Source organism: Rhinolophus sinicus, linkage group LG01, assembly GCF_036562045.2.
Source record: "Rhinolophus sinicus isolate RSC01 linkage group LG01, ASM3656204v1, whole genome shotgun sequence".
NCBI lineage: Eukaryota > Metazoa > Chordata > Mammalia > Chiroptera > Rhinolophidae > Rhinolophus > Rhinolophus sinicus.
Window position 1 is genome coordinate 119,776,828 of NC_133751.1, and position 12,983 is coordinate 119,789,810.

Here is a 12,983-nt window from a genome sequence, read left to right on the forward strand (position 1 = left end):
TTTCATGCTTAAAGGTACAATTCCTATTTATCATACCACATGGTGCCAATGACATGCCAACCAACCTCTGCATTTGCTGGCCGACAGCCCCAGTGCTGGAGGGAGAACTCGCTGTGAGAGACGCTACATCTCAATGACTGAAGGGATGGTCATGGCTGATTTTGACTCCGGGTGATCTTCACTTTCCGGATCGCATGTAGATCCCCCTGTACCTCCACCCTCCCCCTGGCTATAAGTGGAGACCCCACTGTCCCCGGGTACAGGGGCATGTAGAACTCAATGAAACGTTGTGGGGGGGGCGGGGTACAGGAGGTATGAGCTAGTGATCTCAGCCACAGCCAATGATGTTGCCAGGTAGCACTTTAAGCTTTATTGATGACCCCACCCCAGAAGCCGCTGGACCTCTCTCAGGAAACCCTTCAGAGAGCGCTGGCCTACCCCCAGGTGGGATGAGTGCCTATGACTGCAGACACCTTGGGAGCAGAGCACTGAGAAGTCTAGGGAGGGTCAGCTGCAGCTCACACCAGCGTCCTCATTGTGGTTGCAATTGTGAGAGCCCCAGGTGTTCTTGTTGCAGTTCCATAGGCTCATCTCTGTCCCTTGACAGGCGACATTATCCAGCCAGATGTTCCCGGTGCCTAGATTTAGAGAAACAAGGAGGAAGCGGGGAGTGAAATTAGGGTCAAAGCACAGTGGCCCCTTTGTGCTTGGGGTTCCCACGTGGGGTAGACTGCCAGTTTCTCTCACATGCACTCAAGCCCAAGGTGCTTCATTCTGCTTTCATTCCTTTTTGTCTGCTTTCTATCCTTTGACAAAAGTCTCATCCAAGTGTTTAATTCCTAATCCATGCATGCTTTGAATGGGGTCTCGTAGGGGATCGCCTTCCGGCTAATTCACTACAGCTGTACCCATCTCCTCAAATGCCCTTTTAACCAGGTCATTCTCTGGCTCTAAAGCATTCCTCAACCCCACTTTTTTCTGATACAATTGATTTCAGATGAAGAACTCAGAGGAAAATAGTTGGATTATTTGATTACAATAATTTATACTATAGTGTGATAATCGACATAGGCTTAATCTATGGAGGAATATGTGCATTTTAAAAGAGTGTTACAATCCTGGACTCAGATTAAAAACTAGGTGTGTACTTTGGGGTGGAGAAAGGGCAGAGAACATTTCGGGGCAAAGCAGGAGAAAGGGGCTAGAGTCCATGCCAGGTCAGCGCTTATGGCCAAAGGAATGGTCTCAGCCTGGGGACTTAACTCCTTTGTTGGAAGATTGAACTTTTTGCTGAAAGACACAGGGTGAGTCTCCAGCACCCCAGGACATCATTCCCAAACTGATTTTCGGAAGTCCCTGCCATGATTGCTTTCTCTTCCCTTCACACCGTCTTCTTACAGATGATCTCAGCATGGCCTCCAGTTTCCAAACAGCTGGAATGCACACCGGTGTTTGCCTGCCCTGTGTCTTTTCTCTGTTCTTCCAGCACCAGCACCTCAGGTGTCATCAGAGAGCCATGCCTCCCAAACACCCTTGGCCAGGTGGAATTTTGGCTCCAGGGCTGGCCAGACATTAACCCAAGCCAGGTCAGCCAAAGCCTCAACCAAGCCTTTGCTGTCACTTGTGGGGAAGAAAGGTCATCTTTCTCCTGGGGCTGCCAAGCTGGAAGGATGTAAGCCTGGGGCCCTGAGCTGCAGAACTTTTCACTTGCTTGAGCCAATCTTTTTCTTTAAACTCAAACCACACTGAGTCACTTGCAACCAAAGGGTGTCAACACTCCACCAGGGAGAGAAACCCTACATCAGCCGCTCAAGGAAAGAGGCTGCTGGTCGAGGACTCACTTACCAGCTCCCACATTGTAAAGGGCCGTTCCCACGGAGAAGCCCATCATGCGGCAGAAGACAGTGGCATCTGAATTGTCCCAATCATCATCGCAAATTGTTCCCCAGTTACCGTTGTAGTAAATTTCAGCCCTGCCTCGATTCAGAGAGCCAGCAATCCTGACAGGTGTTTGGGATTCGCCTGGGTGAAAAAACACAAGTGGGAGAGGTGAGGAAGGCAGCCTAGGGCTTTGTGTGAATGCAGGTCTCCCTGTTCATTTTTGGAAGATCTGTGGTTACAGGAAAGAAACCCCTCTGCTTGGCTGTCACCAGAGCCAGAAAGATCCCACATTATGGCATGAACACGACCTGGCAAGCAGCCTCTGTTTACCTGGACTTGCAGGCACGATATCGTACCTTGTTTCCCCAAAAATAAGACCTCGCCGGACAATCGGCTCTAATGCGTCTTTTGGAGCAAAAATTAATATAAGACCCAATCTTATTTTACTATAATATAAGACTGGGTAATATAATATAATATAATATAATATAATATAATATAATATAATATAATACCAGGTCTTATATTAGTTTTTGCTCCAAAATACACATTAGAGCTGATTGTCTGGCTAGGTCTTATTTCCGGGGAAACAGGGTAGAAGCAGGGACCTCTGTGGATAGTTTTGGAAATCCAGATGACCACATCTTGTCTTGTGTCATGGAGAGAAAGAAAAAGAAAAGTTGAGGAATAAAAGAAGAAAGGGAGAGAAGGAAGGAAGAAGGGTAGAAGCAAAGGGAGAGCAAGAATAAAGGAAGAAGGGAGGGAGGGAAGAAGACAGGAAGAGAAGAAAGGAGGAAGGGAAGAGGGAGGAAAATTGTGCCAGTCTATCCTGTGAGCAGGCTTATTCAAAGAGAGAACCCATTAACTTTTCCTAAAAATGAGGGATTTCTCTGAGAAGCGAGGCCTCTCCCCCGACCTACCACACATACAATTTTCAAGAATAGAATTGATTCTAAAGCACAAATGAAAGAGAACAGAAGCGGCAATTACCTTTTTGACCTTTTTCTCCCTTTATTCCTTGCGAGCCAGAAGATCCTGTCATGAAGAGGAAAACCACATGATTTGAAGGAAACCAAGCCAGGACCCCCTCAGCCTCCTTTGCCAGCGTTGGGGAGAAAGGTGGAGGCGTGGGGAGGAGTGCAGCTTCTCTCCCCAGCTTTGCCTGTGCCCTTGCATTATGGGCACCATCAGTTAAGCGTCAATAAATGGCCTGAGCCACAGCAGGACGGATTTAAACTAGATTAGTGAGGGACGTTGAATGGGTGAGCGACGTGGAGTGGGAAGGATCATTTTTGTGGAAAGATCCAATCAACCAGGGACGCTGTCCAGGGCGGCCAGGAGCACGGCTGGCACGTGTTGGAGCACATGGTGACGTGTCTGCCTCTCTGAGTGTCCAGCTGGGCCTTATTCACTTCTGTAGGCTCAGTGCCAAGACCAATCCCAGCTCAGAACTTATCCACTGAACCAACAGACCTCGACCCCTCTTGTTCTGAAAACTCCCAAACGCCTTACAACAGGGCCTGTCCTTCAAACCCACAAAGGAGAAACAGAGGCCTTACCTTTCTCTCCTGGGTTTCCCTTTTGGCCACTTGGTCCAGGTGTACCCTTGGGGCCTGCCGGGCCCGTGCTTCCCTTATCTCCCTTCACGCCTGCAAGGCCTGGAGAAGAGAGAGACCGCTTCGTCAGATGCTCTGCTCTGCTTTTCAAGGACGACCAAGGGCCTGGGTGTTTAATGAATGAGTTGTCCTTAACTAGCAGGTTTCACCCCGTGGATGGCTTCTTTGGATGTTACTGATGTCTTTGGTCCAACTGGGGGGAGGGTGCTGCTCTGATCGCCCAACTCCCATGTAAATGCTGGTTGAGAACATACAGGTGAAAAGTGCTGAGAGGATTCCAAAGGTTGTTGGTTCTTGTCGGACTATACAATTGTGCAGAAGTTCTACCATTGTGGGAGAATTCGCTAGAATATTTCTAGGCCTCAATTTCTCCTTCAGTAGGTTAAAATAGGAATAGAATATGTAGTTCATGAGGAAGAAAGACTGCTCAAGCAATTTGTCTAAGAAGGGTTGTTTTAGCACTCCTTGGCGTCGGTCTATTGAGAAGACTAGAAATGCTGTGTGGAAAGTGCCAAACTCAGTAACCAACTGCAAGCAAGGACCTAGTGAACCAGGATGATGACAGTATATAGTGAGAAGAACGTGGAGGAGGGGAGGGGCTTGAGGCAACAAAGGGCAGATGGAGCGAGACCAGAGCAGATATGGGGAAGCAGACCTTGCAACCAACCTGGGATTGGAGGGGACGGCTGCACAGCCTGAAGCCACCACCTGACCACTCTGACATTTCCTCCCTTTCCACCACCATTAGCCCCTGCCCCTCTTCTTTACCCCTCAGGTCAGTGAGTTCCTGTCATTCCCAGGTTTTCCAGGGGAAGAATCAGAGGTTTGATTGACAGAGGCTTGGAGTCTTAGCCTCAAATGGTCTTGAGCCCGGGCCACTTTGGGGGAAGGTCACAGCGGTGTATTCAAAGTCAACAAGACCCGCCCTCTGAGCGTGAGCCTTTGCAGTTATCATTCTGGGGAATTAAAATGAAGCCAGCCCTTTACCTGGAAATCCTGATTCTCCTTTTGTTCCTTTCTGTCCTTGAAGTCCTAAGATCAAAATACAAAAAAAGAGGAGAAGATAATAAAACTTGGATATTAGACACTTTTAATCTTAGACAACCTCTACCTTTTGTCTGATTAATGCAGATGGAAAGATACATTGGTTCTTCACGATTGTTTAAAGCCTCTTCAGCACAGCATAAAAGGAGGCAGATGGTCGATAAATGGGGACCCGTGTATTGGAGTGAAATCGAAATACAGCAGATGGAAGTCCGAGTTAGACAGACCCGACTTACTGGCGGGTCTTCCTTGCCAATGATAGCTTGACTTGGTGTCTAAATCCAATTCAATTCCTTCCTATTACATGTTATTAGAAAACAATTGAGAGATATTTGAAAATAAAATTATCTTTATTTCCAAAAGACTATGGAGGGGTCTCAGTGGCCACCAGAAGGTTTGGGAGCCCTCACCCCTAGTAGATGTTCAATATCTTTGTTGATTTATTTCATTGTGGCCCCTAGATTCATGTGGCTAAAGATTCATGTGGCTAAAGGGTCTCACATCCAGAAAATGGAAAAATAATCACTGCAATTATTGGTGGATACTATTTGTAGTTCTAATGTGAAAGATCCTTCCTTCCTTCCTTCCTTCCTTCCTTCCTTCCTTCCTTCCTTCCACCCATTCATCCTTTCATTCACTAACTTCCATGGAAGGGCTACTGTTTCCAGCACAGGCTGGGTCACTGTGGGATAATAACTTATTGGTTTAGCAACGTCACGGTCTCTCAAGTTTAAGTGCCAGAATTGGTTCCAATTCAAAGAAACGGGACCCTCCAATACACAGACTTGGGAAAACAAAAGCTCATTATTAATGTGAAGTAATGTAAATTCCTATTACTGTAACAATAGGAATGTAGACATCTATTTATGAGGGACTGTGCACATCACCATGCCTTTGACTGGTGTCCCTCCCCTCCATGGTGCTGGTCCAGCCTTCACCAAAGTCCCAACCCTTTGATGCTCACCGGAAACCAGTTACCCTCACTGCCAATTGCCTGGGGAAAGCTCCTACCTGAGGAAGTTCCTGTCTCCCAGTTCCTGACTTTCCTGAGCACCTACTCTGTGCTGGTCAATGGAGGACAGGTGAGAGGCCTGGCAAGTCGCTTCAGGGCACCTTCTTGGGATAATGAGCCAGAGAAGTCCTGGCTCCTGCAAGCCTTTCAGACGTCTTGCCTGAGGCCGGGCGCTGTGGTAGGGTCAGAAGGCCAAGGAGCTGCGAACTGCCACGACACACGTTGGCACCAAGAGAAGCAGGAAGCACTGGAAGGATCTGAGAGGGCGACTGCTTCAGCCCCTCATTTTAGGGATGGGGATAGGACTAAGGCTCAGAGAGCTTCTTTCAGGAGCTGGAGGTGCCTTAGAGGCCAAACCATGGCAAGTAGGCCCCAGCTCACCGGGCCACTTATTTGTGCTCTGGTCCCTCTGTCTAGAATGCCTCACGCTTTTGGTCCCCTGGAGAATTCTGATCAAGACGGTAAAACCTGCTAGGATGTCAGATGTCATCTTAGGTGTACTGTGAAGCCTTCTCTGGCCTCGCCCACGGATAGCGCACTTCCTCCCAAGACAGCAAAGTGGCCAGAGTCAGACACCCTGGGCTTGTGTCCACCTTTGTGACCTTGAGCAAGGTGTCCCCATTCCTGAGCCTCCCTTTCCTCCTCTGAGTCTCCTGGTGGCCCCAGGAGGCAGCTGTGAGACTTGAATGAAGTCATTTCGCTGTGTCAATTGCTGAGCCTCATATCTGGCAAGTGCTCAATAAGTGGTGCCCTGTGGAGCCTGTTTGCATGTGTCTGTCTCCCCTCCAGGTGGGGAGCACCTCACATATGGGGGCTGAAACCGCCTTATGAACTCCAGGCTTTCTGCCCAGCAAGTTTCCCTGACTGCTTGCTATTGGCTGGAGGTCACCCAGCAGAGGTAGCAGGTGTTTCCTCTCTGCTTACCTGCGTCTGAATTGCGTGTGTCCCGATTAGGGAGGCTGAGTCACACGTCTTTGGTTGTTAGAAAAACAGTCCATATCTAGACTCTTGGCTCTCTCTGTCTGCATCCTAGAGGGTGCATATTTGCAGAAATCTCTACCTTAAGAGCCTGCCCCTAGAAGCAAAGCACAAGGACCCCAGGCACCATGACCTCCCTTTATTGTCCCCTTCAACCCCCAAAGAAGTACCCCTCTCCAGCTGTCTCCAAAGCACTGAACAACAAACACCCTGTACAGACAGAAACCATACAGAAGCCCCTATTTCACTAGGTCCGTGGTCTCTGCAGCCTGACCCTCCCCAATTCATTTCTCACACCCTCCCTCCCAACCCCTCACCTCCTGGGGACTTAGCGGCTGCTACTGCCTGCACCCTGCCTGGGGTTTTACCTACACTGCTCCTTCCATCTCTCAGCTGCCCTGCTAGGCAGGGCCATTTCCCTCTTTACAGAGGAGGAAGACCACACTCAGATTCTTGAGGGGATGTATCCAAAGTCACACAGGCAGTGGTGAAGCTGGAGTCAGAACCCATGTTCAGCCTCCCACTGGTCCCTGCAGCTGCCAGCTCACTGCTTGCTTCCTGGAGCTTCACTGTGGATGTCCGCCTGGTTCCAAAGATACTCCCAGCCAGCCTGGGGCCATCCCTTTGTCCTAGACAAGTACTCAAACTGGCGTTTGCCTCAGAATCGCCTGCACAGGGTTTGTTATAAAACAATGTGCTAGGCTCCACCCAGATTAGTAGATTCAGTGGATCTGGGATGGGGACCTGAGACTGTAGTTCAAACGGGTTCCCAGGTGACGCTGGTGCTCCTGGCCCAGGGACCACATTTTGCGTAGCACCGCCTCAAACACATCTCGTTCAACCTTCAGGGACCAGCTCACAGCCGGCCTTCCTGTCTCGGGGGAACTCTCAGTCCCTCCCATGCCCGAGTGCTCCCAGAACCTTCTGGCCCCTGATGAAATGCCCTCTGATATGTGTATGATGGGTGGCGGTTTTGTCTTCAAAACTCCTCTCTTCGCGTAGAGGAAATTGGAATTGAGTTTTGTATGATTTTTCTCCAAGCCTCACTGGACTCTAGAGGGTGTTTTCCTGAATGGCCGTGCACTGATTATTCAATCGAAGGACTGCTAATTACACTACAGACCACGGCAGCATCCTGATTGGATCAGGGAGAGAGAGAATGGCTGAAACACAAGATCTAGATATGCATATTGCAAAACTACACTAGAAAGCGAAGGAATGTGGGGTTTTCCTCTTAATCACAAACACACTGGGTTTCCCTGGGTATCACAAACTTACCAAACTAATAGACCCAGAATATTTATTTGCGAAGTGTTTATTTAGAGAAGCTATTTCTTAAAAAAAAAAAAAAAAAAAGTTTAGTTAGAAAGCACATGCCCTCCTATTGTTTCATGTTCAGCTGGTGTTCTGACTAAAATCTTACAATGTTCCTGCTCCAAGGGAAAATTGCCTGTTTCAAACACAGAGTGCTACCAAGCTGGCAGGAACCCAGATATTATTCTAGACTACTCCTCTCACCCCACAGAGGAGGAAACTGAGGTCCACAGAGGTCAAATTCCAACCCACTGTCACCTAGCTAGTCAGCGATAAGTCCACGTTGAGGCACAGGTCTCATGACTGAGTTAATATAGAAATTTCCAGTATATTAGGAAACTTCCTTAAACACCATCCTGATGGTACAGGCTAATTGCTTCCCGGCAAATTTAGGATTAATTTAATAACTAACAAAGTGAGGTGTGTGGTGAGAAGTAAGAGGGTAGGTGGGGGGCCCAAAATTGGGACGTATGTAGACTTCTGCAGATATCTCTAAGAGACTTAGAGGAAAACAAGGAAAAGCTTTATAAGTGACAATTTAGTAACATGATTTGGTAGAATTTAATAAGTTCTTGGACTAACTCAGTACTTAGATGTGGGGAATGGAATTAACTGAGAAATTAAATTCACTGCATAAGGCTTAATTGCTGGTATGGATTATTCTTTGTTGTTTATCTTTAAAGTAAAATGTTATAAAATACAGGTGAGAAAATAGATTTGTAGTTATTTGCACTTTGACTTTGCCTCAAGAGATAAATAAAAGGACATAGAAAACTCAGATTTTAGATGTCAGGCTGTTGAAATGCGGGATTTCTGATCAGATTGGTGTTTTGGAGCATAAACATTTTGGCTGCTTTTAACATTTCATGAAGTAGAAATGGTAGAAAAAGAAATGCCATAATTACAAGGTGAAGTGAGCCCTTCCTCATTTCCAAACAAACTTTACTTTTCAAAATAGCTAAGGAATTTAAAGCTAAAATTAGGTTCATTTTTAATTGTTTTGCAAAAAAAAATGTTGTTTTTTTTTTTGCAAAACCAACTGATACTAGACTACTCCTCACATCCCACAGAGCAGGAAAGCAAGGCCTGGAGAGGTTGTGCATCGACCCATGTACCACTACGATCCTGGGAGTAAAGTCCCAAGCACAGTGTCTGGCTGGAGGTATTGTTAATAATAAACAGACCTCTTCATTTTCATAATTAATGTGCAATAATGAGATCTCACTGCTACCCAGGTCAAGCCAAGGCACTGTCATTTCTCTAGCTTCATTCAATGTGTCTAGATAGTCTCTTGAAAGATTAATGATTTTATTTACAAAATGGGAAATATATCAATTTGAAAAACTGGCTTGATATAATCAAAAGTGGACAAACACCGTAGGACCTCTCATTTGGGGAATACCAATGTCCTGACATTGAAAAGTCTGCATTATCTCCCATGATGTGATCTGGCAGCCACTCACCACCGACCCTTCCTCCTCCCACTTCAGAAATGCAACCTCTCCCAAAGTTTATTAACCGATGGCTTCAAGATGATTTATAGACCTGGCTACGATGAGCCAGATTATGGTCCTATGGGAAATCCCTTCTGAGAGGTCGATGTGGACCATCAGCTACTTGATCAAGACAAGCATTTGGGTTTGTGTAGGGGATCTATGCAAATAAGTGGTAATTATCACACGACCCAAACTGAAAGTGTGATTCCCCATGTTTACTTGGGCAGCAGGAACTAAGGAATTGCCCTTAGAATTTGCCTGGTTGGTATTTACCACTAGGCCTGATTGATGGGAGAGCCCCATAAAGGTGCCCAACAAATAGACAAGGACTCAATGATGGAGTGAAAGTGAACCCCAGGCTGTATGCTGAAACGGGGGTGGGGTCTTGGGTAAATAAGGAAGAGCCCTAACAGCGCCTGAGAGCCTCGTGCTTTCTTCTGAGAGTGGAAGAAGCTGCTGCAGCTTCTGTTCTGATCCTTCCTGGACTGGGATGGGGGGAGTGGTGGGGCTCATCGGAGTGTCCTGATGGGAGCAGGGCACTCTCAGGCTGCCTGGGGAGGAAGACGGCATGGTAGAGTGTAATGTGTAAGGCCCAGGCTTTGGATTGGCCAGGCCTGGATTCGAACCCTGGCTGCATCTCTTACTTTGAAATAGCACTAGCAAGAGTTAGTGCTTAGCCCATTGGGTTTTCATGAAGATGCTCGTTGTCAGGAGCTGCTCTTATTATACAAACACTCCCAGGATGCAGAGTTCAGGGCAAGATTCCCTCCCCTCAGACAGTGGGAGACACAGGCTGGAGCCTAGGGAGTGGGCACAGTGCCCCTTTGGGTATAATCATGTTTTACCCCAATATTCCTGCTTAGTTTAGCAATGGAGGCCTTGGGTGGAGGGGTGGGAGGGAGACTCCCTGCTTATAACTGAAGGATGAAAGTCATCACCTCCATGAAACCAAGCAGAAAACTCAGGGACAAGATAGCCTCAGCCCCCAAAGTCAGATACCCTAAGATCTGGGACCAGGGAAGAGGGAGGTGTAAGATCAGAACAGGCAGCTGACAAGTCAGGCCCAACTGACCACCACACCCAGATGGAATCGTTCTGGAAGGTGAAACGTTGCTGGTGGCCTTCAGGTGGCATTTATATGGCATCGGGTAGCAGAGCCCCTGCCTACAGTGACACACAATCTGTGAAAAAGAAATCAGCTCCGAGACTGGACAGATTGGAAAAACTGGGTGTAGGAGCTGCCCGCTCCATGGCTCCTGACAACCTTCAGGAAGACCCCAAAGGTCAAAGGCCCAGAGTCCAAAACTGGCCAGGAGGTGGCCCTGCCCACACTTCTGAACAGAGCTCCTGACTCCCCCACAACCAAACCCTAGACACCAACCAGGTGCCGGCGACACCAACCTGCAGAGTGCTCCCTCGCTTCTCCGTGACTTCACCAGCTGTTTCCTTTCTAGACTTTCCTTCCCCTCCTGCATGTGGCCAAGCTCCATTCATCCTCCAAGACTCAGCTGAAGCCCTGCACTGGTCTGCCTTTCACCAACCCCACCAGACCCAGGCCATTGCTAACTTGAAGCATTTAAGAGGGTTAAGTCACATTTGTTTAAGGAATCAATAAGCTGACCACTTGATCAATGAAAACTGACAGGGCCTGCCTCTGGTGTGGGTCCGTGACAGGGCCTTGGGGTGAGGGCATCCAGGTTGGCTAACACCAGCATGACCTCTGCTCTGCCCACAAACATCCTAGGCAGATACACAGCCCTTTCTCACAGCCCTGCCCTGTCACAACACCTCCTGGCCTGCACCTGGCTTTCTAAACCTCATGTGGCAGTTCTCCATGCAAATGCCACATCGAAGTGTGCCTGACAGTCTGGTAAGTCTGCCTGTTTCTCTCCTGCATCGACCTGATGTCTGAGGGCAGGCACCAGGTCTTATGAAACACGGTGGCCCAGACTTTCTAGCCCATTGCAGGTGCCCAAACTTACACAGTGACCAGGTAAAACTGGCATAGTGGTTTATAAAGTAGACCAAATTGGAAAGACGGTTTATAACCTAGGCTGAGTTGGCACAATGGTTTAGCAACTAGTCTTCGTGGGTTCAGTGGCTGTGGGTCACTCCTCCCAGCCTGAGCACCCTGGGAGGATGTGCAAGAAGGGGTTTCTCAACACCCCTTTCTCGAACCCAGAGCCCTGTCCCGTGAAGCCCCACTGCAGGTCAGCAGGAGAGAGTGGAAACTGTGTCCACAGCTGGAAGGCAGGCCAAGGAGGCAGTGGGGCCGAGGTGCCCTGCTCTCCCCTTTGATGTTGGAGGCTTGGCCGTGGCATTTGAGGCCTGAACGTAGGAAGAATAGTCCTGGAGACTTTGGGGCCAGAGCACAGGAGACCCTCTGCCTCCCTCTGGTGGGCCCCCAGGGAGCCGGTCCCCCTCCCTCTCCGTCCCTGACACCCAGCAAGCCCGCCCACCCACCTACCCACACCCTCTTACCTGTGTCTCCCTTGCTTCCTTTCATGCCTGCAGCTCCTGGAATCCCGGGTATCCCTGGTGGTCCTGGGCAACAGATGTCATGGTGGGCATAGGGCTGGGCTAGATGGATCTTCATACATCTCTCCCCATGCCCACCACAGGACCAAGGACCTCACCTGTTAGACCAGTGGCACCAGCTCGGCCAGGCTCACCCTTGGCACCCGGGGATCCTGACAGACCCGGAAGGCCTCGAAGCCCCTCCGCTCCAGGTGGTCCTGAAAGTTAAGTCATGACTGCAAGGCTGGTGGTTGGCAGAGGGCCTGGCTGCCACCTTCTCAACACACCTGTGTTCTCAACACCTAATATGCTCCCTGGGCTTTAAAAGCAGAGGAGTAGCCCTAACAGTGGGAGGAAAATTACCGTCTCAGCAATTTACTGATATTTCCCATTCACGGTTGCATCTGGGACTTGTGAACATACTAGGAACTCTGGGTTGAGAATGTCCAGCTCCAAACCTGGGTGGCAGAGGGGACTAAAGCCCTAAAGAGGGATATCAGTTAAGCATACTGCTTGTTCCTCTTAGGTGGGGCCAGGGTTTAGAAACCCCACATGCTCTGCGTTAATACTCCAATGAAATAAAAGCGGAATCAGGTCCTGGACTGGACTTTTCCTGGGGCAGTGGGAGCTGGAATGATGCCCAGATTCCCACAGTTCTTACCTTGATCTCCTTTCATTCCAGGAATTCCAGCCACACCTAAAATGAAGAAAAACTTTTAAGGATTTTTTTTTCCCCTCTAGCTCAGCCTGGCAGAAAAAAAAAGGGAATACCTCAGGCCAGGGGACCTGACCATGCGGCCTCTTACCTGGGGGGCCTGGTTTCCCCGAGTCACCTTTACTGCCCTTGGCTCCAGGAGGTCCCATAACCCCCATGTCTCCTTTCACGCCCGTGAATCCTGAAAAACCAAGGAGTCACAGTCAGCCATGGGAAGAGGGCAAGCCTGGGCCGCAGGTCACTCTGAGACTTCTTGTCACACCCAAATTCCACCCTCAGACTCCTTGAGGTCCTACTTGGGCCCAGAAGAGGAAGACATGATGACTGCCCACGAGGAGCACACATCTTGTCCCAGAGACAAGGCACAAATGTATGAAAAGTGGACGAGGTGAGCTGGCCTGGCTGATGGG

The 12,983-nt window shown here is 48.9% G+C and overlaps 1 protein-coding gene across 1 annotated transcript in view; it reads right to left on the reverse strand.

Annotated features, from left to right (window-relative positions):
• Positions 1-345: 345 nt before the first annotated feature.
• Positions 346-12,983, reverse strand: part of MARCO (macrophage receptor with collagenous structure) — a 32,851-nt gene continuing 20,213 nt past the window's right edge. The window contains exons 8-16 of the mRNA XM_019714916.2: positions 12,665-12,754; positions 12,520-12,555; positions 11,978-12,076; positions 11,823-11,885; positions 4,485-4,529; positions 3,441-3,539; positions 2,872-2,916; positions 1,846-2,022; positions 346-638 (exon numbers count right to left, since the gene is read on the reverse strand). Of these exons, the coding sequence (XP_019570475.2) occupies positions 508-638; positions 1,846-2,022; positions 2,872-2,916; positions 3,441-3,539; positions 4,485-4,529; positions 11,823-11,885; positions 11,978-12,076; positions 12,520-12,555; positions 12,665-12,754 (785 nt within the window). The 3' untranslated portion in view covers positions 346-507. The remainder of the gene's footprint in view (positions 639-1,845; positions 2,023-2,871; positions 2,917-3,440; positions 3,540-4,484; positions 4,530-11,822; positions 11,886-11,977; positions 12,077-12,519; positions 12,556-12,664; positions 12,755-12,983) is intronic.